Here is a 20534-nt window from a genome sequence, read left to right on the forward strand (position 1 = left end):
CCATCACAGACCGTACTCAATGTGTCAAAAAAAACAACACCTCGGGAAGAAAAGTGAAAAAAAGCATGGCAATTAGCAAAATAATAAAATGGCCAAAAAAGAAATTTGATGCTGTTATAGCAATTTCAGGGGTCTGGCCGGGGATTGAACCCGGGACCTCTCGCAAGCAAGCTGTAGGGTGTACCCTAAGCGAGAATCATACCACTAGACCACCAGACCGTATTAGGCGTTGAAGACCAGTTATTTTAAAAACACTTATGAACTTGTCAATTCCATCGCAGCAAAGAGGTTCTCTGCATAGCAAAAGGTGTAGATGTACAGGTAGGCAATTGCCTCAAAGCAGATGCAAGCCGTGCTCCATTACACATCAAATATTCGCCATATGAAACGTCTGGTTTATTCACATCGCCAAATCAGTAAGAAACAATTAGACTAGATATATAAAAAGGACAAAAAGCCCAACTCACTCCCCAACACCGCACTTGGGACCGCCAGCATAAAAAAAAAAAACATTACAAAAGCCGTCAAGTTTCCTTAGTCCTCCTTGCCCTTCTTCCCGTATCACCTTCCGCTAGAACCGTACGCCATGCCTTTTACAACGCTTCCCCCTACTATTGTTGCCGCAGCAAGCTGTTTGCAAAAGAAGTGGTAAAGAGAGATATAGAGAGCATGGTAGCTAGCCCCCGGTTTATAGTTGCTGACTTGCTGCTTCTTTGCAGGATGAAATATCTATCGCTGCTGTAAATGAGCATCGGATATAAAAATCAGCCTAGTTCATCGGAATCGTTACAAAAATAGTTGTACAGCTGGTAATGTCGTCACCGCCGCTAATCGTAATCTAAAGCCTGGCTCTTGGGTCTTGGTCTGTCGTAGCATCTAAGTTGATTGTGACATCACCGGTCTTTTCGCTTGTTTTATCAGCGTGGCCAAAGAAGATGACCTGGACAGTCAAGTCATCCCTATATCAAGTTAGCATACGAGTCAGCTGAAAATATCATATAACAGGTTACTCACCGGTATCGTCTTGAAAAGGGCGATGGTAGAGTTAGAAGGGCGCAGACTTGCTCATCATTTGTTCCGCCAAGTGCATTGCGAACAAGATGAGTCGCGGCATTCTTGTCTCTGACGACAAACCGGTCTCTTGCGTCAGGGTCGATTCCCCATTGCTGAAGGCGAATCGGCGTCTTCCCATCAAAACCGGCCGCACCCCTGCCCTGCTCTACGGGGAGCGGTTTGTTCTGGGATCCAAAGACCTTCGACCAGGCTCTGTCAAATTGCGAGCTTGACTTTCCCGACTTCTGCGTCTCGATCCATTGGCCGACAAGACCTACAACCTCTTCATTTGTCAACATTTCCCACAGTCCATCCGTAGCAAGGACAACAAAGTCGCCGTTCTCTGGCTCGATCTTGGTCGTAGTGACAACGGGCTCCGCCGTAACGTAAGGAGGAGTTTTTAATAAAGGAGAGGGGCTTCGACCAAAGAAGTTCTCGCGAAGCCTTCCAGCAACATCACGGCTCCACTTATAGACTGCATCTCCAAAAGCACGAGTTGGCTCTAGGCCACCCAGGACACGGCCGTTTCTGATAACATGCTCTTCACCAGGGTGTTGCATCCTCATGCGAGCAACTTCAGTAGGATTATTTCCTGTCTGATCCTCTGAGAGAGCCGTGGCTATCCATTTGCCAGATTTTGATCGACGTCCCAGGACGGCGCGAGAGTCGCCTGTGCATGCCACACGCAAAAGTTCACTCCGACTGTCGTAAAAGGTCAGCAAAGCGCAAGAGCCGGACAAGGCAGGTTGCAGAATCTCGGCAGCCATAGCTTTAGAGCTTGCCTTGAAGACCTTTTCGACGCTTTTATGCACAATCTCGTTGTCTAGACGGGTGAAGCCGGCCTTGATGGCTGAGTCAATGGCTTCGGGGGGCGGTGCATTGTTACTGGCGGCTTTGTAAGTGCTGTTCAATTCTCGAGCAACGTAGCTGATAAGGCTTTCACGCAAAGTTGCAGATGTCGTCCAGCCCCTAGAAGAGATACCGTGTTAATAAATAAAGAAATGAACAAGGAACGGATGCTACTCACGAGTGACCATCGAAAACTCCCCAGAACATCCAGTCGCTGCTGCTCACTTCTTCCTCCTCGGTAGCTGCTCGATTTGGTACTTCGACAATTTTCTCGGCGTGATCGTCCTCAATTGGATCATTGCTTCCCAGCTGGACCAGGTCGTATCGCGTAACGCCTTGGCCCCGATTGACCCAAAACGACTCTTCCTGCCTACGCAGCTTCGCCGTAGCTTGCTCCGGCGTCAACATTTCCACTATCCTACGGCCGTCCTCGGTGGCAGATTTGTAGAGGGGTCCCTCGCCCACAATGGTTCCCTGTGTCAGCTCGTCGGCTCCGACAACCAAGACGGTGCGCGTCGGCACAGCATCGGCCGCTCCCTGCGTAGACGTGAAGGCTCGCGTGACAGCCTGGCTCCCGGACAGAATGTCGACGCCGTTGTAGTACCAGGCGCCGTATCCCAGGACCAGACCGGAGGCCAGCGCAACGGGCAGACGACGGACGTACATGGACGACCTCAGAGGCACATCGGCGGAGCTGTGGTGCAGGCGAGCGTTGCTTGTGAAGTAGTGGAGGTGGCTGCGGCGGGCGGTGCGCACTGCGTTTCGGACGCTGGAGTGGTGACTTGTCCGGAGCACCCTGACAGCAGCACGATGCATCTGGACGGCGGCGGCGGCGGCCAAGGCTGTGGGAGCTGGCTTGTTGATTGGGGTTGCGATTCTCCGTCTCGTCTGCCTCGGATGGAGCTGACAGGCCGCGGGACAATCTGGTAGTGCTAGTGTAGGAACTGGGAAGTATGGCGACTTGCGAACTGGCACGGTGGAGGAGGCACTGAGCTAGGCTGGGATAGGGCCTAGCGCATGTGATTGGGTGCAAACGCAGAGTGGTTGGTCCCTCAAATGGGCGGAGAAAGGGTACGTACCCGCAGCAGGCTTCTAGATGCCCACAGTGCGGCTTGCCGAGGTGGCGCGTGCCTCGATGAGCATATTGGGTGTCAAAATAGCAACCAGCTCATTTCGGGACAATACCCTGGACCCCTGCGACTGTTTACTTAAGGAGGCAATACGAAAACATCTGCCGACAAAAGGGTCAAGTAGAAGTGCCGTGACAGCTGTATAGCTCAATCACAATAACATATAATATTTCTCCCTTACAGAGCATGTTTGTGAGAAATCAGAGAGAATATCTGCCAAGGAGGTGGCGGTAAAGGTGGTTGAACGTTTTAGCCGTGTTTATAGAAAAACTTGTCTGCATAGTCGTCAAACCCATACCTATCTATAGCAAATAACCTCATATCCTCATCGACAGCTAAGATTCAGTCAATAAGTGTAGCCAAGTGATTCTCCCAATGGCACCTCCGATAAATCCTAACATTACAGCAGCCGACGCAGTCTAACAATGTACTGAGTAAACCCCCACAAAGTTTGCACCGTTTCTGCTTCAATTTGCCCTCAGATTTAACCCAATAATGCCAACACGCTCTGATGATTTTCCTTCGAGAGAGACTAAGAGCGGTAGCATCCGAAACAAGAGGTCTAGGTGGAGGGAGACTAGGAGAAGGTATAAGGGCAGGACAAGAGAGTTGAATGCCTGTTCCAGCACATGGACTCGGCCCAAATGAATGGAGCAGATGGAGAACTGCCGATCATATAACTATGCAGATATGCGTTAGACCTAATATGTGAGTCAAAGAAAAAGAGATCGTAGATGGCACACGTCAAGGAATTTTTCAAGCTCACGGCGACCCTATTCGCCTAGGGCCTCGGACTAGGATTGCATTGTAAATATTCGTAGGCATATATCCGTAATAATGCGATAATATGCTCACATTGACGACTTTATTAAGTGCGACAACGACTTAATTGAGAAGGCCCATTGGGAAGCATAGAAAGAGAATTTGCTGTCCAAATTGCTATTCAGCACCCTGGGCCTGGCTTAACGAGGCGGTTTATCCAAACGCAAAAATTGTCAAGGAGTGTCTGACGCTTAAAGAAGTAAAGGAGGTAGAGAAAGTAATTTAGAATACATGTATGTTGATGACATTGGCCATGGTTGGGGTACTGGAGAACGAATGTGGTGTGCTAGATAACAATACCCTTCTTCATTGCTACGTTTTTGCATCTATGTTCTTAGGGTTCTATGGTGTCTTCTACGAGCGCTCTGATTGTACTGCCATTTACTATTTTCATATATCCAAGCATGAACCCTAATCTAACATGATGTTATTCAGAATCTGGATATATATTGGCCTCTATAGTCTAGATAGATAGTATTTGTTATATAGTCCAAGCAGTTGCAATTAGAGACAACAGGTATTTGGTTCGGTAGTGAGTTAAATAGACAGATTTTGACTTGGGATGAATTCTCAATCGTGAAAATAAATATGTGCATGGCATTTCGTGACGGGGCATGGAAAGTCGCGGAATCTGGTCCGCATTAGTACAATATGATAGTTCTCCCTGGACGCTTTCTTTTTGGCCAAGGTTTATGTATAGCCGGCTGTTTGCCCCTGTTCTGTTCACCTGGATGGGAGGATCTTTCTGACATATTCCCTGACAAGCCGTAGTGCCGCTCGTACAATATCTTCGAGCCGTCGGTCCTTTCGACTCCGCATCCAGACGAGTATTATGCACAAAACAACGCAGTCGATTAAGAGGTGCTTCATGACGACGAATATAAGCCATCTTATCCAAGAAGGGAAGCTTTTCTCCTTTTTCGATTTCCACTCCCGCCCCGTGGCAATTTGTTCGCGGAGCGCCGCAACTTCTGCGGTGAGCTTGGTGATGGCTCGCTCCATCTTCCTTGTCCACCGGCTGTTCTGAAGGCTGACCTGACGTTCTTCTTCATCCCTAGCCACTGCGTCTTCGTCATCCTCGTCAATCTGCCTACGGGATCGGAATTCGATATCCTGTTCACTCATAGGGCTGAGGATCTTCATAGGCCCATCACTGCCGCTCCTAGGCTGGTGGAAAACATGTGACGGGTCGCTTGGGTTGGCTGATGAGGAATCGGAACTGGCAGCGTTGTCCTTGATTTGGTTCCAGACGAACTCAAGCTCAGCAACGAGTTCCCTCCCATCTCTGCTTAAAGGAGTTAGCTTCTTTGTGAATATACAACAAGGCGGGGGAGATTCATGTGAGTGGGTTGCTACTCACGATGTATTTGCGTATTTGTGCATCGTCTCGATTAGCGCCTCGACATATCGTCTCTTGGACTCAGTCCGGGTCAGTCCTTTTTGTGAATTCCATGCATCCCACTTATCCCGCTCTTTCTGCAGCTCATCCGGGGCGAGACCTGACCCAGCCGTGGGCATCTCCATAACACCATCTACATCCCCCTCCATGGCTTGCTTGTAGAGGCCATAGAGCCGTAGCCGCTCGGAAGGGGGCGGCCGCGATGCTCCAGTCTTGGGTATCTTCTTGACCGTGTTTAAGGCATGGACAAAGACTCGATCTGCAGCATTGGGCGGCGGTCAGCATGTACCATTGCGGGCACATCGTGGGGGGGGAAGGAATGCGACTGCGGTTATACCCACCCACGGAATCCGCCATCGGGGGCGGCTATGACGGGGAGCCTTGCTGCTCCTAACGGGATTGATGCAATCTCTTGAAAGCGCCAGAAAAAAAAATGTTTTGAAATTATAGTTGATTCTTCTTCTTCCTCCTTCGGATCGTGGTCTTTTTCGTGTCAAATGGGTGGCAATCGTTGGGGGGGATAAGGCACCGATTGCGTATTTGGATTTGCTGATCTGGAGAGGCTGCTCGATTGGCGATAAGGACGGACCAAGGGACGGAATCGGGACGGATTGAATGCGGCACCGCAGACCAGCGCAGGGACAGGTGCTTCCTTTGAGAAAGATGACGCAAGTTGAGGGCTGGCAGAGGCAAGATGGAGGCGATTAGTCGGAGCAGCGGGTGCTGGGATTACGATTATGTATTATGATCATAGGAACAGTAGCTTTTTGGCGGCTCGGTTTGTCGTGGACCGGCTCCCAATTGAACCTCGGCGCGCACGCGCTCTAGGCCGTGGGACTTGCGACGCTACCGCCAGGGGGCTCGGCTGCTGAGAACGAAGAAGTGTGGCACTACCAAGCTGAGCGTCATCGAGTCGGGGTATGCGATACCTGCCGCGACACGTGAAAGTCGCCGACGTGCTTAGTAAACGGTACCTCGACGCTGGAGACGGTGCCGTGAATGTTTTAGTCCAGTTTTACCCCAGATTGCAAGTACATTCCAAACTGTTGCACCTGAGGAGGTCTTGCGTTGGTGGCAGGAAAACACCAGTACTTGGTAGCGAGATCCGGCTTCTTTGATGGCGCCAGTATACAATTAATATATATATACCCACCTATATATATGGCTGTGTGTGTTCCAATCTTATGCCCAGAAAAGAAAACAAAGAGAGGTGAAAGTAAGCATTGGTTCCATGCCTACGTAGCAGATATCTTCACTTGCTCGTGACACGCAGACCACACAGCTATATAGTAGTAGTAGTACCCAATAGCTGTACAAGCCAAGGTCACACATATCGAAAGATCAGGCCCCCAAAACGGATGATGCGACAGGTGGTTACAAGCTGGTGATCATGGCGAGATTTCTCGCTAATAGCCATTCACAATACTGTGTCTCGGCTCTTTATAACTATACCAGTATAAATGCGTTAACTAAACCCTGCTCATTTATTAGGTAAAGTTCCTATCCTCTACGATTAAGCAATGGTCAATTCTCTAGACAGTGATCCTAATTCCAGTCGTTATCATCATATGGAAGCACTCAAATATCATCTATGTCCAAAAGCCGCAGCCGTAGATCGCTACCCCAGAAGTCTGTCCACGAGTGCACTGTCGTCTTTAGCCTGCATGTATTGCCTCTTTTTTTCCTCATATGCCTGTATCAGTCGCTTGTTCTGTAATGCCGCTTCAGCAGCTTTCTGACCAGCCTCTTTCTTGCTCAGGGCTGTGCCGACTGCTAGTAGTCTTCCTACCTCGCCGTAGCCGGTTAGATAGGCTCCGACGGTATAAAGAGGTAGTTTCAAATTCTTGTCCCTTTTCTCGCCAGGCAGATCTTTGTAGTCAATGCTGACACCTTTGGTCACAATTTTGACACTCAGCCGCTGTTTAGAATTTTTTTCTGTTGCCTCCACCCCTGTTGGTTGAGTTTCCAGGCGCTTTTTTGCAGCTTCTGCCTTTTCGATGTCCTCTTTGATCGTTCTACCCCAGAGGGCTTTCAGCCACTTCACCACTTTGAAAAGCCCTTCTTGAGGATCCGATAGAATAACAGCCGCGACGTAGGCTTCAAACATGTCGGCTTGCGTCTTTAGTATATCCTTGTCTTTTGATCTACCTCTTCCGAGCCCCCTGCTTCCATCAAAATGATCTGGAAGCTTGGCCCGCTTCTCCATGCCATAATACCGAAAGTATTCCGCAAGAGTGATATTTCGGATTAGTCTCTCGCGGAGTTGAGAGCAAGGTCCTGACCGCAGCTGTGGGAATGTTTGATGGATGAGAGAACTGGAAATCAACTCAAGGTATGCATCTCCAAGCCATTCTAGGCGTTCATAGCTGAAATTCATGCCTAGACCTGGGTGGGTGAATGCTTCTTCAGCAAGCTTGGAGTCAAGAATTGGGGGTAAAGGAGGCCATTCTTGCAAGATATCTGACGAGATCCATGGTGTCACACTAATTGGAGAGAGTATCGGTATGCCTGATGAGTCTTGGGCAGCTCTTGAGAGGGTATCCTTTTATGCCAATAGTTAGTTAAATGAGTCTTTGTTTAGAAAATGTAGTACATACCGTTGATGTGTTCTTAGCTATGGGCGTAGCCGTCTCGGCGACAGGCTCATCAATAGACCCAATGATCTGAAAAGAGGGAAGTAGCTGCTTGGTTAATCGTGGCAGATTCGAGTTTATACTTCCAATTTGGAATTCTGCAGGGTTTTTACTCTGCAAAAACTGTCGCTTCAAGGACTGAAGACAGTCAACTAGCTCATCTGCCTGCTCTGCAAGTAAGGCTAGCGCCTGGTTTGTTGTCTCGACGCTGCTAACGAATTCTGAATCATTTCTGAAATCACCAATCTGTTGCCGCTTGGCCCGATTGTCTACTGATGATGTGTTATGCCGTTTAGACATTTTGAAAATGACGGCAAAATCCAAAATTTTACGGTCAGAAATTCTTCGCGTTTAATGTAAAGGATAGAGGGTGGGTTGAGGATTCTTAGAGCGAGAAGAAAATGGTCCACTGCGTTCAAGCGCGCCAAAGAGACTATTCCCAATGAGGTTTAGCGGGTGCTCTTTCTGGTGTGCATCAAACTTCAATTCAACGTCCAAAGTCGATCGCAACATTCGAGATCAAGCATGTAAAGATGAGTGTCCCTCGTGCGCGGTTACTGGATTTGATGAAGGTAAATCTCCATTACTGTTTTCTCTCCATTCTCCCACTAATATTCCATAGGCGCAATGCCAAGTCTTCGCCACGACATTCAACCCTGAGGGGGTTCGCATGGGCAACAAGGTCTTGCGACAGCGATTGAAAGGCCCAGCGCTCGCCGCCTATTACCCCCGGAAGTTAGCATCGATCAAGGATGTGAAGCGAGAGTTTGGCCCGGTGCTTGCCACATGGGATGAAGCCGAGGAAGATCGGTTCGAGTACATTGAAGAGTAGGTGCATTGGGAACAAGATTTAATAGAGCAGCTTGCTGAAACCACAATTATAGGCTCAAACAGCGTGGAAAGAGTGCACCGAAGAAGAAGACGGGTCCCCCTGGTACGCCACATTCATATTCCCTTTTTATTTGAGGGAGACTCACTTGGAACACCAGTCAACTAACAATTCCATAGCTCCCACACCCGGAAAGAAGCGATGATAGCTGCATTATTAGCTACGGCCGGACCATTTACGCAATGCCATGTCCAGTTCTCGTGAATATGAATTTTATATGAATTATGGGGGATTGGCTATTGAGGGAAACAAAAAAAAAAGTCGTTGAAGTATACGGCGGCTCAAGATTTTATGTTGCTACTTGAAAATGTAACACAGGCTGTACGATATAGTCACCTTACAAGCGCATATCAGACGACCTGATTTTGCTGCGAGGCTCTAAAAAGGTACCTTAAAAGACGTGTATGAATAGACTATGTGACCACTTAAATCGTCGTCGTATGAAGCGCGAGCTACCTAAATTTGAAGTAGATTCTAGGAAAGGCAGAAAGCGCATAGCTGGTGTGCGGCAAATGTGCAATGGTTCTACTATTAAGCACATGCCTCGCAGACACATGGTAGGTAGTATTGTAGACTATCTAAGGCATCTTTTGACTTCGCTAGCTAGACACTGTCGATATTCTAGCAAAAAGCCCATACCGCTGGTCTACCTTATTACCATGATGCAGCACGGAGGACGAGTACCAAGGCCCGTGGCGCCTGGGGTTGTAGTGACTCACTGACGAGCGTTTGGTCACAAATCCTCGGTCTTTGATGTATTTATGCACATATAACATTCGAAAATTCGGCGCGGGTCTCTCTTCAACCCCCTCCAGCCAACGCTGAATTATATAATTCTTTAATATAGTGAGTCCCTGGATTGCCCCAAGTGTCTAAACCTTCTTCTCCGTTATTTCTACTCGCTAGGCCGCTCTAGAGCGTCACTTGTCATTCTCAACTGACGTATAAATCCTGCCTTTTGGCCTTAGCGAGTGACAAACAAGGCGGTGGCCCTTTTTGGCGAGGGCTGCCAGTTCCTTCCTCTTAATGCCCAATCGGCCGTTCTTTCACCTCCATTTATAGCCGACCACTAACATTTACGTCTTCGATTTTTATTTCACTAATTTCTCCTCCACCTTAATCACGGTTCCTAATCCTACACGCGTCTTTGTTTCTTTTTACTTTCCCAACCCTGGCACACAAGCTGCGCCTGTGTGGGAGCTTCTCCATTCCGTTTGCATCCGCTGCCGTCTCTCCCGTTATTAGCACTCCCATTAATCTCTCTTGAACATTTCCTGCGGATAAAATGTCGACCTCCAGCTCTTCTGGATCTACTCCTCAGCTTTCGGTCCTATTGCCTGCCGACGCAGCTCAGAGAGATTTTTCGATGCAGGCGGGAGATGGACCCTCAGCTGTTTCAGCCTCTTGCGTAAGTTTGATATCTAGTCATGTCATAAATTTATGATATGGCCTTACCCGCTGTATTCCTACTTTATCATGGTCATTATAAATTTCTGTTAACTCTTATGATTTCAGGAACCGGCAACGACCGCTTCTATAATGAAGGAGAAAGGCATCACGCCCTTGACTACTTCAAAGCTGGCGAACCAGGGCTATCCGAAAGTAAGTGTACCTTGCTTTGGTTCCCCCATTTCTCTTTACAACTCGAGCACGCGTAAGCCCCTTTGTGACATCTCCAAAACTGACTCTTTTCCAATGGAGAAGCTTTTCACTAGACTACCAGAGCAGCAAGCTGCCCACACTCAACAGAACCAAGTCTTGAAAGTCGAAGACGAGGGTCCTTTCTTGAAAGCTTTAGACCAGGCTTCCTCAAGCACTTCGCTTCCAATCACTCCGGCCACCGAGGGCTTCCCTACTGCAGCTCTAACCGCAAGACCAGCTAGCGTTGCGCTTGATGATCCTCGTGCAGATGCTGAAGAAGTTTTTCGCCTAAAGCTACAGCTTGCGCAAGCCCGGAACCATATCTCCAAGCTTGACCAGGAGCTTGCTCAGTCGCGGTTTGTCAAGGAATCCGACGTGCCCACTGCTCGTGTTGAAGCGGCTCCACGAGAGAATATTTGGGGCAGAGGCACGCCAAATGATACCCACTCTGATACCAGCGATTCTGCCTCTGCTGTTGCACTGAATCGAGCTCGCGGAATCTGGGGACCTACCAAGAGCTCGTTTGCCAACAACAGCTCTCTTCAACCACCTGGTCCAGAGCCGACTCCTGGTCATTGGTTCGGAGGCCGAGGTTTTAACCAGGCCTGTGTAGATCCAAGCTCACCTTACGTGTTGATCGACAGTCATCGTGCTGAGCGCCAGGCCGCTGAGCATGACCTCGTTACTCGTCCTCACCCAAACCGGCGCGGCACTCGCTTTGACAATCGCGTGAATGCGAATCACCAATTTGGAAGCTCATTTGTCAATCTCAATAACCCAACTCACCCGTTTGATAGCATTGGAAATCCAGTCCCAATTCCTGTGCCAGGCGTTCACGTGAATGTTGGTCCAGCACTACCTCCTATGGGCGTGAACATGTATCCCCCTTTCCATCAACAAGCAATGGGTACTCCTCTTTCTCCACACGCCTCAGAGTTTACCTCTAAGGCTAGTTGGAAGAATGAGGTACCCAGCAATGTGATGGAGATAACTCACTACCAACCGCATGCTGATGAAAAACAGGTTGTTCCTTCTGAAGGGCCAACCTATCTCCCGCCAACAGAGCCTCTTAATTATCGCCGCCTCCTCGATCGAAATGTGAATTGCAACTGGAAGTACATTGTAGATAAAATTGTCTGCAATAACGACCAGCAAGCCTCCATCTTTTTACAGCAGAAGCTCAAAGTGGGCACACCTGAGCAGAAATACGAAATTGTTGAAGCCATTGTGGCCCAGGCATACCCCTTAATGGTCAACAGATTTGGCAACTTTCTTGTTCAACGTTGCTTTGAGCATGGAACCCCGGAACAGGTGATCAAGATTGCCGAAGCCATTCGAGGCAATACTCTGAATCTCTCCATGGATCCTTTTGGTTGCCATGTCGTCCAGAAGGCGTTCGATTCGGTTCCAGAAGATTACAAGGCAATTATGGTTCACGAACTCCTCCGCCGCATCCCTGAGACCGTGATTCATAGATATGCCTGTCATGTTTGGCAAAAGCTCTTTGAGTTGCGATGGAGCGAATCCCCCCCTCAAATTATGAAATTCGTCAATGAGTCTCTGAGGGGAATGTGGCACGAAGTTGCCCTGGGAGAGACTGGTAGTCTTGTTGTTCAGAATATTTTTGAGAACTGTCTGGAGGATGACAAAGTAAGTCAACGTTTACCTCCAAAGGCATCGCAGTGACTAATAAGTGCAAAATAGCGCCCTTGTATCGAAGAAGTCCTCGCAAACATTGACATTGTAGCTCATGGCCAGTTTGGAAACTGGTGCATCCAACATATATGCGAGCATGGAGCTCCCCCTGATCGCAGCCGAGCCGTCGATCACGTCATTCGGTATGCTGCAGAGTATAGCACTGACCAATTTGCCTCCAAGGTGGTGGAGAAGTGCCTCAAGATTGGTAATGCTGAGTTTCTCGGCCGATATCTCGATCGAGTTTGCGAGGGGCGCCGCGATCGCACCCGTATCCCTCTGATTGACATTGCCAGTGACCAATACGGAAATTACCTTATTCAGTGGATTCTTAACAACGCTTCTCCTCAACATCGTGAGATGGTAGCTGCTCATATCCGAAAGCACATGGTCTCTCTCAGGGGATCCAAATTTGGATCCCGCGTTGGCATGTTGTGTACCAACCACGCGGTTACGACTCGTCCAGGCCCAGGTGTTGGGCCGGGCATGGGCAGTAGCCGTATCGGACCAGGACCAGCGAGATTCAGTACCTCTTACCGTTGATACGGTATTAACATCAGAGATCCATTAGTGTGCGAGACGTTACCTAACAATCTGGCAAGCTTTCTCCCCAACGATTCTGCGTAGCATCGTTTGTTCTACTTATAGCACATCTTGGCGACTCGTTACCATATCTAGTTCCGCCTCTTGCCGTTCTCACTCGGATCACACAAGATCACATAAAGGATTTGACTTCTTATGAACATTTTCCCATGCAATCAATTTAAAGATCACTCGTCATCCTACGCTCAGCTGGCTACTGCCTGACTGGGTGCATTGGACACATTATGGTTATGCATTTTGAAATATGCAGGAGACTACATCTGCTAACCGTGGCGGCAACATTCCCTCTTCGACTTGAGCCCAGATTGCATCTCGACATGTAAAGACAGTAGCATATTCACTTAGGACGGTTCGTTCCCCTTTTATTCCCTTCCATCTTGTTGCGATTTGAGATGGGGCTAACCATGCGTTTCCTGAGAAGAAATCAATGCCCGTTAGAAAATCTTAATTCAAGGGCGGTGTATCACTCTGATGAAAAATGCATTTTGTTTTGCGCGATGGAGATAGGGGAAAGATGTTTTATGGAGAAGACTTATTGTGTTAATAGCTGCAACGCTCTTTATTACAGGATTTTTCTTTTTGTTTTGACCGCGACGCTGCGTGTTTACACCAGCCGCCGTAATTTCGAATAATAATGCTCTATGTTTAATAAAGACAAGTTTTCAGGCCAGACCGGTTGAATTTGCATTCTCGATTAATGTGTTCTGCTGAACTTGGCTTCAAGATGCCACGCTTTGATATTGAATGCGAGTCTAATATAACGTGCTTTCAGCTGCAAAGAACTGGATAGAATTTTTCTCTAATGGCTGACAGATTACTACCGCGGCGTCATGAAGACTCTGTCGCAGCAGCTGCTTCTTCTCCTTCTGCCTGTTGCTCGACTGGGGGAAATTCAAGGTCCAGGGCGTTCACGATACCTCCGGCACCTGTTTCAGCGGTTGCAGTAGCCTCTTTTTCCCAAGGTTTTCTAGGCACTGGCCGCGATCCAACGGGTTTAATAGTCTAAAAAGGCTGAGCGTGAGCACATGTCAGGCGCAAGACAAGGGCGAACATTGGATAAACTTACGGGGTCTCGTTCAATTGTGTTGGGAATCTGTCTGATGCCGGGAATGGGCTTGCCTTCCTGGATAAGCTTGATCATCTCTGCGAAAGCAAGAGGATAAGAGGGTTCGCCACCCTCCCAAGAAGCCTGAGACTGAGCGCTACGATCGACGTAGAGGTCGGCTTTAGGGGCGGCCTGCTGCCATGCTGTGGCGGAAGATGTCGATGACGCTTCTGGGTGCTGAGAGCTGCTGTTGGTGGCGGCAGGCTGTTGCTCGTACTCCGAGGGGATGATGTGCGGAGGTGGGTATTCTGGGTGCTGAGAGAGCCAGGTCTGGTATGAGGCGAAGTCGATCTGGACGCCGATGCGCTGGGCGTAGTAGAAGATACGGGCGTGGGTGGCGATGTCACGGAGGGAGCCGTTTTGGGGGCTGGACGGGTTTGGGGCGCCGAGGATGGCGCGGAGGCCAGACTGGGGTAAGGATGGATGTAAGTGGGAGGCGGGTGATGTGAAGCATATGTGCGTGTGTTTGTGTATACCCAAGTCGGAGATGTATTACACATGGGAAGGATAAAGGCGAGTTTGACGGAGAGAGGGAATCACTTACGAGAAACTCGGAGTCTTTGGTCCAGGGGTAGGCGTCAAAGGCTTTGAAGATGGAGTCCTGGTCTGTTAATGAGCGGATTCGATCAGCTCCCGGGAACGGTGGCTGTGGCTCTGCCATTGTGTTTGTGCTGAGTATAGAGGGCCGTGAGGGGTTATGTTATTGCTTATCCAATGCCAAGATGGAGCCTCGTTTATTAATTATGCCGTATGTGAAGAAGCTAAAAAAAAAATTGATTTCAGATAAGTCAAGAGCGTATGCTATAATGAGAGCAAGGCGCATGAGGTGGCTGGTGATGGTTCCCATTCATCAATTCGTCCTAGTTCGCATGTGAAGTGGGCGGAAGTGGGTGAAGCGCGGCATGGGCAAACCTCGGCCCCGGTTTGGGAGTCGGGAGAATGATGTGATTGGCTGGCGTTTAAGTCAATGGCTTTGGAGAGGGTCGCATATCGACGGAGCAACAAAACGATATGTGGTTGTACGATTGATTGTACAGAGACTGAGTCTATTTTCGGGATACAAGTTGAAAAAAGGAAGAATTAACAAAATAGACAAGAGTGGTTCACAGAAGAAGCTGGAGAGAAAATATGAGTTATATGCGTGGAAGGAAGTTGAACTTTCACGAGGCTATAGTTGAGTTTTTAGTTCACAGTGATGTGTATCCTTTCGGGAGAATAAAACGATGAAGCAAGATTTTAAAAAAATAGAATATGTAGCATAAGGGGGGATTTTATTAATTGCCCATTTTTAGTCATTTCCACCATTTCAACGGTGCGATGTAGGGTAGATCAGATATGATCTTTGTGACCGTCCAAGCTAGTTGTTAATGAATACGCATTTAACAACTCTCATCAATACCATGAACTTGATTCATACTTATAGGAAGAGTAAACAAGGGAGTTAATATAACGCTGAATATAGTGTACATTATAACTTCAAGCAGCCCATTAGCATCGACTCCACAAGAATTGCATTTGAATACATTGTTACTCTACAACTCGAGATGTATACTAGGAGCTGAGATCGAATATGTGGTCATCATGCAGCAAGCAGATAGACCGTATACGTTGTGACTATTACATGAAGCAAACATCTATCATCGCAGAGGCATGTAAGTTTTATAAGCCTTTCACTCTATCTCTTAGCACAATATAACTCGAAGTAGTGAAGCTACCGAGCAACCTGATGAAAACTGGAACAAATCAACTAAAGACTAGACAAAATACACTCTATCACAATGTAAGAAAGAATGTTTCATGCATTATGGGCTTAGTACTGATATTGAACGTTCACTAGAAACGTCAAGACGCACAGGTGCGAATACATCATCTCAACTGTTGGCGGATTTTGCCAGAGTTCCTCTAAAAGCTACATGGAAAGTCACTTATCAACGAGATTTATGCATACGTTTTTTATATTGTACAATATCTGAATGGCGCAGCAAGATATGCAGCCGCACGACGTAGTAGAACCAACCACACCCAAGAACAAAAAAAATGAGCTGCAGGCATTATCTGGACTCGGCCAATACGTCCTAACCTCAGGCAAAGCGCCGCAAGGCTGCCGCTCTCATTCGTCATGTGCGCGCCTACGTAATCCTGCTCTTTTTCTTTTTCTTTAAAACTCGAATCCTCGGCGTCCTTCTGTATCAGTTACTTTGCATCCAAGCTTTGCGCTTTTCGCGATAAATTAGGAGGCAAAGATGAGAACATAAGACGCTGCGTATTCACGCCCCCAAAAGAGCTGCCCTCCATGGCCGATTACGGGTCTTCTTCCAGCCGGCCCTCTTCATCTGCTTCTTCAGAGCTGCCATCACTAGAAGACTTGCTTCGAGAATCAGCCATCGCTAGCCAAGTCAAACACCAGCAACCCCCAGATGATGGTGATCGCAGCAGTAATGGAAACACCAAAGAGAGCAGCAGCAGCGTCATCATAATAGGCGAAAGCAACATTGCCAACAACAGCAGTAGCAACAGCAATAACAGCAGCAGAAGAAGCAGCATCATGGCTGGCCAAAGCATCAGTATCGTCGATGACATGGACATGGACACCAACGTCAACACCAGCAGCAACGACAACGACAACGCCGACATCCACGACGACACTCCCATCCCACCTCTCACCAGCATTTCCGCCGCCGTCTTCGTCCCCATCCGCGACTCCAACAAGCTCCTCCAGCCCCTCGACCTCGCCCCCGACTCTCCAGCCTACCACCGCGCCGCCCTCGATCTCGTCACCCGCCACGAGTCCTCGGTACGCAGCAACCTCAACGCACTCTTCCACCGCGAAATGTTTCGCGTCCGCGCCGCCATCGCCGACAGCGACAACCCCCCTTCGACTACAACGCCGCCCGCGCTGCTCACGTCCGCGCCCGCGACGAAGACGCCCTCCGCCGCGACTGCGATGCCATGATTGCAAACATGCGCGCGCCAGATACGTCCAATTGCAAGTACGGCGCAACAAACATCCCCGCGCCCAACATGAACGTCCCCGTGACTTATGCGCCCGTCGGGTCGCCCCGCGAGTTCGCCGCCACGGAGGTCATGAAGGTGATTGCCGCTGCCGTCGGAGACTTGGCCAGCTTTGATAGACATGTGCGTAACAGGCGAGCGACCATCAAGAAACAGATTCAGGAGGCAGAGGCGGAGGCGGAGGGCAGGACCATGGACATCGACTAGAAGACGGTGCGCCGATCTAGCCTTCGTGCGCCTCGTGCGAAGGGCGAGGTGAGGCCTGAGAAGAGGGTGCGGTTCGCCTTGCCCATTGTGCAGCCCGAACCGGGGGAGGGCGGTTTCACAGAGAGAAGATACTGAACCAGAAAGAAAAGAAGTGAGAGTGGCGTTGGTTGGATGGGTAAATATGCATGCTGCCATACAGCTTAGGGGTGGGTGGCGTAAGATACCAGCACGAAAGGGTAAAAAAGGGGGAGAAGGAAAGTAGAAAAGCCACCCGTTTTTGGTCAACATATTTAACACAGCATCTAACCCTAACGTCCTATATATATGTACATATCGACATAGCGCTCCAGAACCGCAAGGGAAATTTCTTCTATTTTTTTAATACATTCACCTATCTTAAGCTCCGTACGCAATCTGACCCATGGGTCTATCCTCCTCCATTCCAGGAGCCATAAAGTTCGTCCGGGGGTCGCCGGTAGCCTTGGCCGCTGAGCAGCGAGCCATTGTCGGTGAGCTATGAAATAGTTAGCGTCGTTGATCAATTTTTTGTTACGTTGTTTAGTTTATCCGGAAAGCACATACCTTCTGGAGATGACATCTGTGAAGTAGAAGTTGTCGATAACCTTCTTCAGAGGAGAGTTGCTAGCCTTGGCACCCTTGTTCTGCTCCACCAGCTGAACCTTGCTCAGCTGCTTCAGGGCAACGGGCTCGACCACGTCGTAGGCAGCCAGCGCAGGGCTGATCTCGACCATGCGGTCCCGCACAGCAGCGACATCATCGTAAGGCAGAGGGGCACCAAGGAACTCGGAGGCTGCTCGGAGAATCTTCCAGTCAGTTCGGGCGGCACCAGGGAGTGAGGTGGCCGCACGGGTCATCTGGACACGTCCCTCAGTGTTGATGTAAGTACCGGCCTTCTCGGTGTAAGCAGCGCCAGGCAGAACAATGTCAGCGATCTGAGCGCCGCGGTCACCGTGGTGACCCTGGTAGACAACAAAGGCGTCCTTGGGGATGTCCGCCTCGTTGATCTCGTCGGCACCGAGGAGCCAGACAAACTTGGGCTTGGTCTGGGCAACCTCAGCAGAGGGAGTGACAAAGCCAACCTCAAAGGCACCAGCCCTTGAGGCTTCTCTCTGAAGAACATTGTAGCCGTCCCACTCAGCGGTTCTGAAGTTGGCAGCGTTCTGGTCAACAAAGGTGCCGACGGTCTCGTAGAAAGCCTTGGCGTCAACGTGGTCGGTGACACCGGATCCAACGATGATCATGGGCTTCTTGGCGGCCTGGAGCTTCTTGCCGAAGGGGCCCGCCAGGGCCTTCTTCAAGGCAGCGTGGTCGGCGCCAAGGTGCTCAAACTCGAAAGTAGAGTCCCAGGTCTCACCAACGACACCAATCTCAAGATCGGAGCGCATCCACTGTTTGCGGATACGAGCGTTCAGGACGGCGGCCTCATGGCGAGGGTTGCTTCCGACAATGAGAATGCAGTCAGCGTCCTCAATACCCCAGATCTTGGAGTTGAAGAGGTAGTTTGATCGCACGTCAACACCGTGAGCAATAGGCTGGCTGCCGGTGGGGGTATCGAGGGCGAGGTTCTCGGATCCGAGCTTGTTGGCCATATCCTTGGCCACGACAAGGGATTCCACTTCAGTAAGCGCACCAGCAATGATCTTGAACTCATTAGCCTTGGGGCTAGTCTGTTCATAGGCCTTGGCAATCACGGTCAAAGCCTCCTCCCAATCAGCGGTCTCGAACTTTCCTTCCCTTCGAATCAGGGGCACAGTAAGTCGCTGGGTCTTGAGGCCATCGCAGGCGAATCGAGTCTTGTCGTTGATCCACTCCTCGTTGACATCATCGTTGAGTCGGGGGATAACGCGCATAACTTCCAGGCCACGAGAGTCGACACGGATGTTTGATCCCAGGCCGTCGAGCACATCGATCGACTCGGTGTGCTTCAGCTCCCAAGGACGAGCTCGGAAAGCATATGGCTTGGAAGTCAGGGCACCAACGGGGCAGAGGTCGATAATGTTTCCAGAGAGCTCGGTATCCAGGTTCTTCTCAAGGTAGGTGCCAATTTGCAGATCGTTACCACGGCCAGTTGAACCAAGTTCGGGGGCACCAGCAATATCGTTGGCAAATCGGACACATCGGGTGCACTGAATGCATCGGTTCATGGAGGTCTTGATCAGGGGTCCAATGTTCTTGTCCTCGACAGCTCGCTTGCCTCCAATCTCGTGGAAACGTCCTCGGTCGGCACCATATCGCATGGATTGATCCTGAAGGTCACATTCACCACCTTGGTCGCAGATGGGGCAATCGAGGGGGTGGTTGGCCAGCAGGAACTCCATGACACCCTCGCGGGCCTTGTGTGTTAGAGGTGAATTAGTCTTCACAACCATACCAGGCTGCACTGGCCAGGCGCATGAGGCTACAGGCTTGGGTGCCCGCTCAACCTCAACCAAGCACATACGGCAGTTACCGGCAATCATTAGTTTTCTGTATATGTATATGGTTAGGGCTCGAAATTGCTGAAAAAGGAGCGGGGACCGTGGGATGTTTCGTACTCGTGGTAGCAATATCTAAACACCATTAGCACATCTTTCTTAACCGTTTTTTTATCCCCTTTTAGGAATCAAGTTCCTCTCCAATGCTCACCTAGGGACAGTAACTCCGGCCTTTTCGCAGGCCTGGATCAGAGCCGACCCGGCTAGCTTCCATGTCAGCATCTACGCTCCCGCAACGCCGTACCCCTCCACTCCAGAGCCATACCTTCGATCGAGACCTTCTTTCCATCTGCAACCGCGTTAGCACAAGCTCCAGCTCCAATTGTCCGTCCTCGACGCAGAGAAGATGCTTACCAATGGTGAGCTCCACCTCGGCAGACCGTCTGGGCGTTGTCGCGAATGCCCTCGAGGCAGCGGCGGCCCGCCTGCCGGTCCGCCAAGCCGAACGTGCCAGAGACTGTCGGAGCATCGTGTCGCCTTGACGGATTGAACGTGATGTACGTTGCGGCGAGTAAATTAAGGACTCAAGGTCGAGTGGGATGGGCGTTCGTTCGAAAACGGATCTGCTGTCTTGGATGGATGGAAAGCCCATTTACAGCGCTAGTGGGTTTCCCTTACGGATCCATTTAGGAGCACGCTCATTGGCCGGGAGCTCCCAATACCGCTGCCTGAGGCAAATTTTGTCCCGCAGTTGGAGCCAGCAGCTTTAAATTTGGCGGGCCTGGGCCAATGATGCTTTTTTTCTTTCTTCTTCAACAAAATTGTACACGGGCACATTTTATTGTAGGTGAGCTTGGGCAATTGGGCCTCGCCCGTTGCTTCTGTCGAGTCCTCCTCTATCTTGTGCTCCAGAAGAACTCTACGCCGATTATGGAAGCAGGGGAGAGAAGTTTTTTCGTCTCGATGAACGTTGCCTCTTACCGCCGGTCGTTACATTTTATCACACATAGCTTGACGTAGTAAATGGCTGTGAATCGGCTGCTGTGTATTCTGTAATCATG

The 20534-nt window shown here is 49.7% G+C and overlaps 9 protein-coding genes and 1 non-coding gene across 10 annotated transcripts; 4 read left to right on the forward strand and 6 right to left on the reverse strand.

Annotated features, from left to right (window-relative positions):
- Window positions 1-129: 129 nt before the first annotated feature.
- On the reverse strand, window positions 130-219 carry TrAFT101_001922. The gene has a single exon. It is a non-coding gene; the product is annotated as a tRNA-Pro (tRNA).
- Window positions 220-310: 91 nt separating this feature from the next.
- TrAFT101_001923 (uncharacterized protein) lies at window positions 311-2836 on the reverse strand. Its single transcript, XM_024909627.2, has 3 exons — window positions 2081-2836; window positions 1015-2022; window positions 311-959 (listed from the first exon to the last, which is right to left on the reverse strand). Exons 1-3 carry the CDS (start codon window positions 2716-2718, stop codon window positions 839-841), a joined length of 1767 nt encoding a protein of 588 aa, XP_024763044.1. The 5' UTR covers window positions 2719-2836; the 3' UTR covers window positions 311-838.
- Window positions 2837-4286: 1450 nt separating this feature from the next.
- On the reverse strand, window positions 4287-6104 carry ATG37 (Autophagy protein 37). Its single transcript, XM_066126463.1, has 3 exons — window positions 5595-6104; window positions 5215-5512; window positions 4287-5142 (listed from the first exon to the last, which is right to left on the reverse strand). Exons 1-3 carry the CDS (start codon window positions 5608-5610, stop codon window positions 4578-4580), a joined length of 879 nt encoding a protein of 292 aa, XP_065982566.1. The 5' UTR covers window positions 5611-6104; the 3' UTR covers window positions 4287-4577.
- A 542-nt stretch (window positions 6105-6646) lies between these two features.
- TrAFT101_001925 (uncharacterized protein) lies at window positions 6647-8249 on the reverse strand. Its single transcript, XM_024902406.2, has 2 exons — window positions 7851-8249; window positions 6647-7795 (listed from the first exon to the last, which is right to left on the reverse strand). Exons 1-2 carry the CDS (start codon window positions 8184-8186, stop codon window positions 6872-6874), a joined length of 1260 nt encoding a protein of 419 aa, XP_024763046.1. The 5' UTR covers window positions 8187-8249; the 3' UTR covers window positions 6647-6871.
- A 149-nt stretch (window positions 8250-8398) lies between these two features.
- TrAFT101_001926 (uncharacterized protein) lies at window positions 8399-9197 on the forward strand. The gene is made up of 4 exons (XM_066126464.1): window positions 8399-8458; window positions 8509-8714; window positions 8771-8820; window positions 8895-9197. Exons 1-4 carry the CDS (start codon window positions 8420-8422, stop codon window positions 8918-8920), a joined length of 321 nt encoding a protein of 106 aa, XP_065982567.1. The 5' UTR covers window positions 8399-8419; the 3' UTR covers window positions 8921-9197.
- Window positions 9198-10060: 863 nt separating this feature from the next.
- Window positions 10061-12654, forward strand: TrAFT101_001927 (uncharacterized protein; the record flags this gene model as incomplete). Its single annotated transcript, XM_066126465.1, has 4 exons — window positions 10061-10183; window positions 10291-10377; window positions 10480-12066; window positions 12121-12654. The coding sequence occupies 4 exons, from the start codon at window positions 10061-10063 to the stop codon at window positions 12652-12654; spliced, it is 2331 nt and encodes a 776-aa protein (XP_065982568.1).
- A 206-nt stretch (window positions 12655-12860) lies between these two features.
- TrAFT101_001928 (uncharacterized protein) lies at window positions 12861-14645 on the reverse strand. The gene is made up of 3 exons (XM_024899737.2): window positions 14364-14645; window positions 13781-14227; window positions 12861-13716 (listed from the first exon to the last, which is right to left on the reverse strand). The coding sequence occupies exons 1-3, from the start codon at window positions 14478-14480 to the stop codon at window positions 13543-13545; spliced, it is 738 nt and encodes a 245-aa protein (XP_024763049.2). The 5' UTR covers window positions 14481-14645; the 3' UTR covers window positions 12861-13542.
- Window positions 14646-16112: 1467 nt separating this feature from the next.
- TrAFT101_001929 (uncharacterized protein) lies at window positions 16113-16772 on the forward strand (the record flags this gene model as incomplete). The annotated part of the gene is made up of 1 exon (XM_024898638.2): window positions 16113-16772. One exon carries the CDS (start codon window positions 16113-16115, stop codon window positions 16770-16772), a length of 660 nt encoding a protein of 219 aa, XP_024763050.2.
- Window positions 16773-16840: 68 nt separating this feature from the next.
- TrAFT101_001930 (uncharacterized protein) lies at window positions 16841-17038 on the forward strand (the record flags this gene model as incomplete). Its single annotated transcript, XM_066126466.1, has 1 exon — window positions 16841-17038. The coding sequence occupies one exon, from the start codon at window positions 16841-16843 to the stop codon at window positions 17036-17038; it is 198 nt and encodes a 65-aa protein (XP_065982569.1).
- A 265-nt stretch (window positions 17039-17303) lies between these two features.
- Window positions 17304-20106, reverse strand: NUO78 (NADH dehydrogenase (ubiquinone) 78K chain precursor, 5-prime end). The gene is made up of 6 exons (XM_024899742.2): window positions 19888-20106; window positions 19799-19822; window positions 19685-19736; window positions 19594-19608; window positions 17621-19525; window positions 17304-17552 (listed from the first exon to the last, which is right to left on the reverse strand). The coding sequence occupies exons 1-6, from the start codon at window positions 20000-20002 to the stop codon at window positions 17435-17437; spliced, it is 2229 nt and encodes a 742-aa protein (XP_024763051.1). The 5' UTR covers window positions 20003-20106; the 3' UTR covers window positions 17304-17434.
- Between the last annotated feature and the right edge of the window lie 428 nt (window positions 20107-20534).

The sequence above is a fragment of the Trichoderma asperellum genome, chromosome 1, assembly GCF_020647865.1.
Source record: "Trichoderma asperellum chromosome 1, complete sequence".
Classification (NCBI taxonomy): domain Eukaryota; kingdom Fungi; phylum Ascomycota; class Sordariomycetes; order Hypocreales; family Hypocreaceae; genus Trichoderma; species Trichoderma asperellum.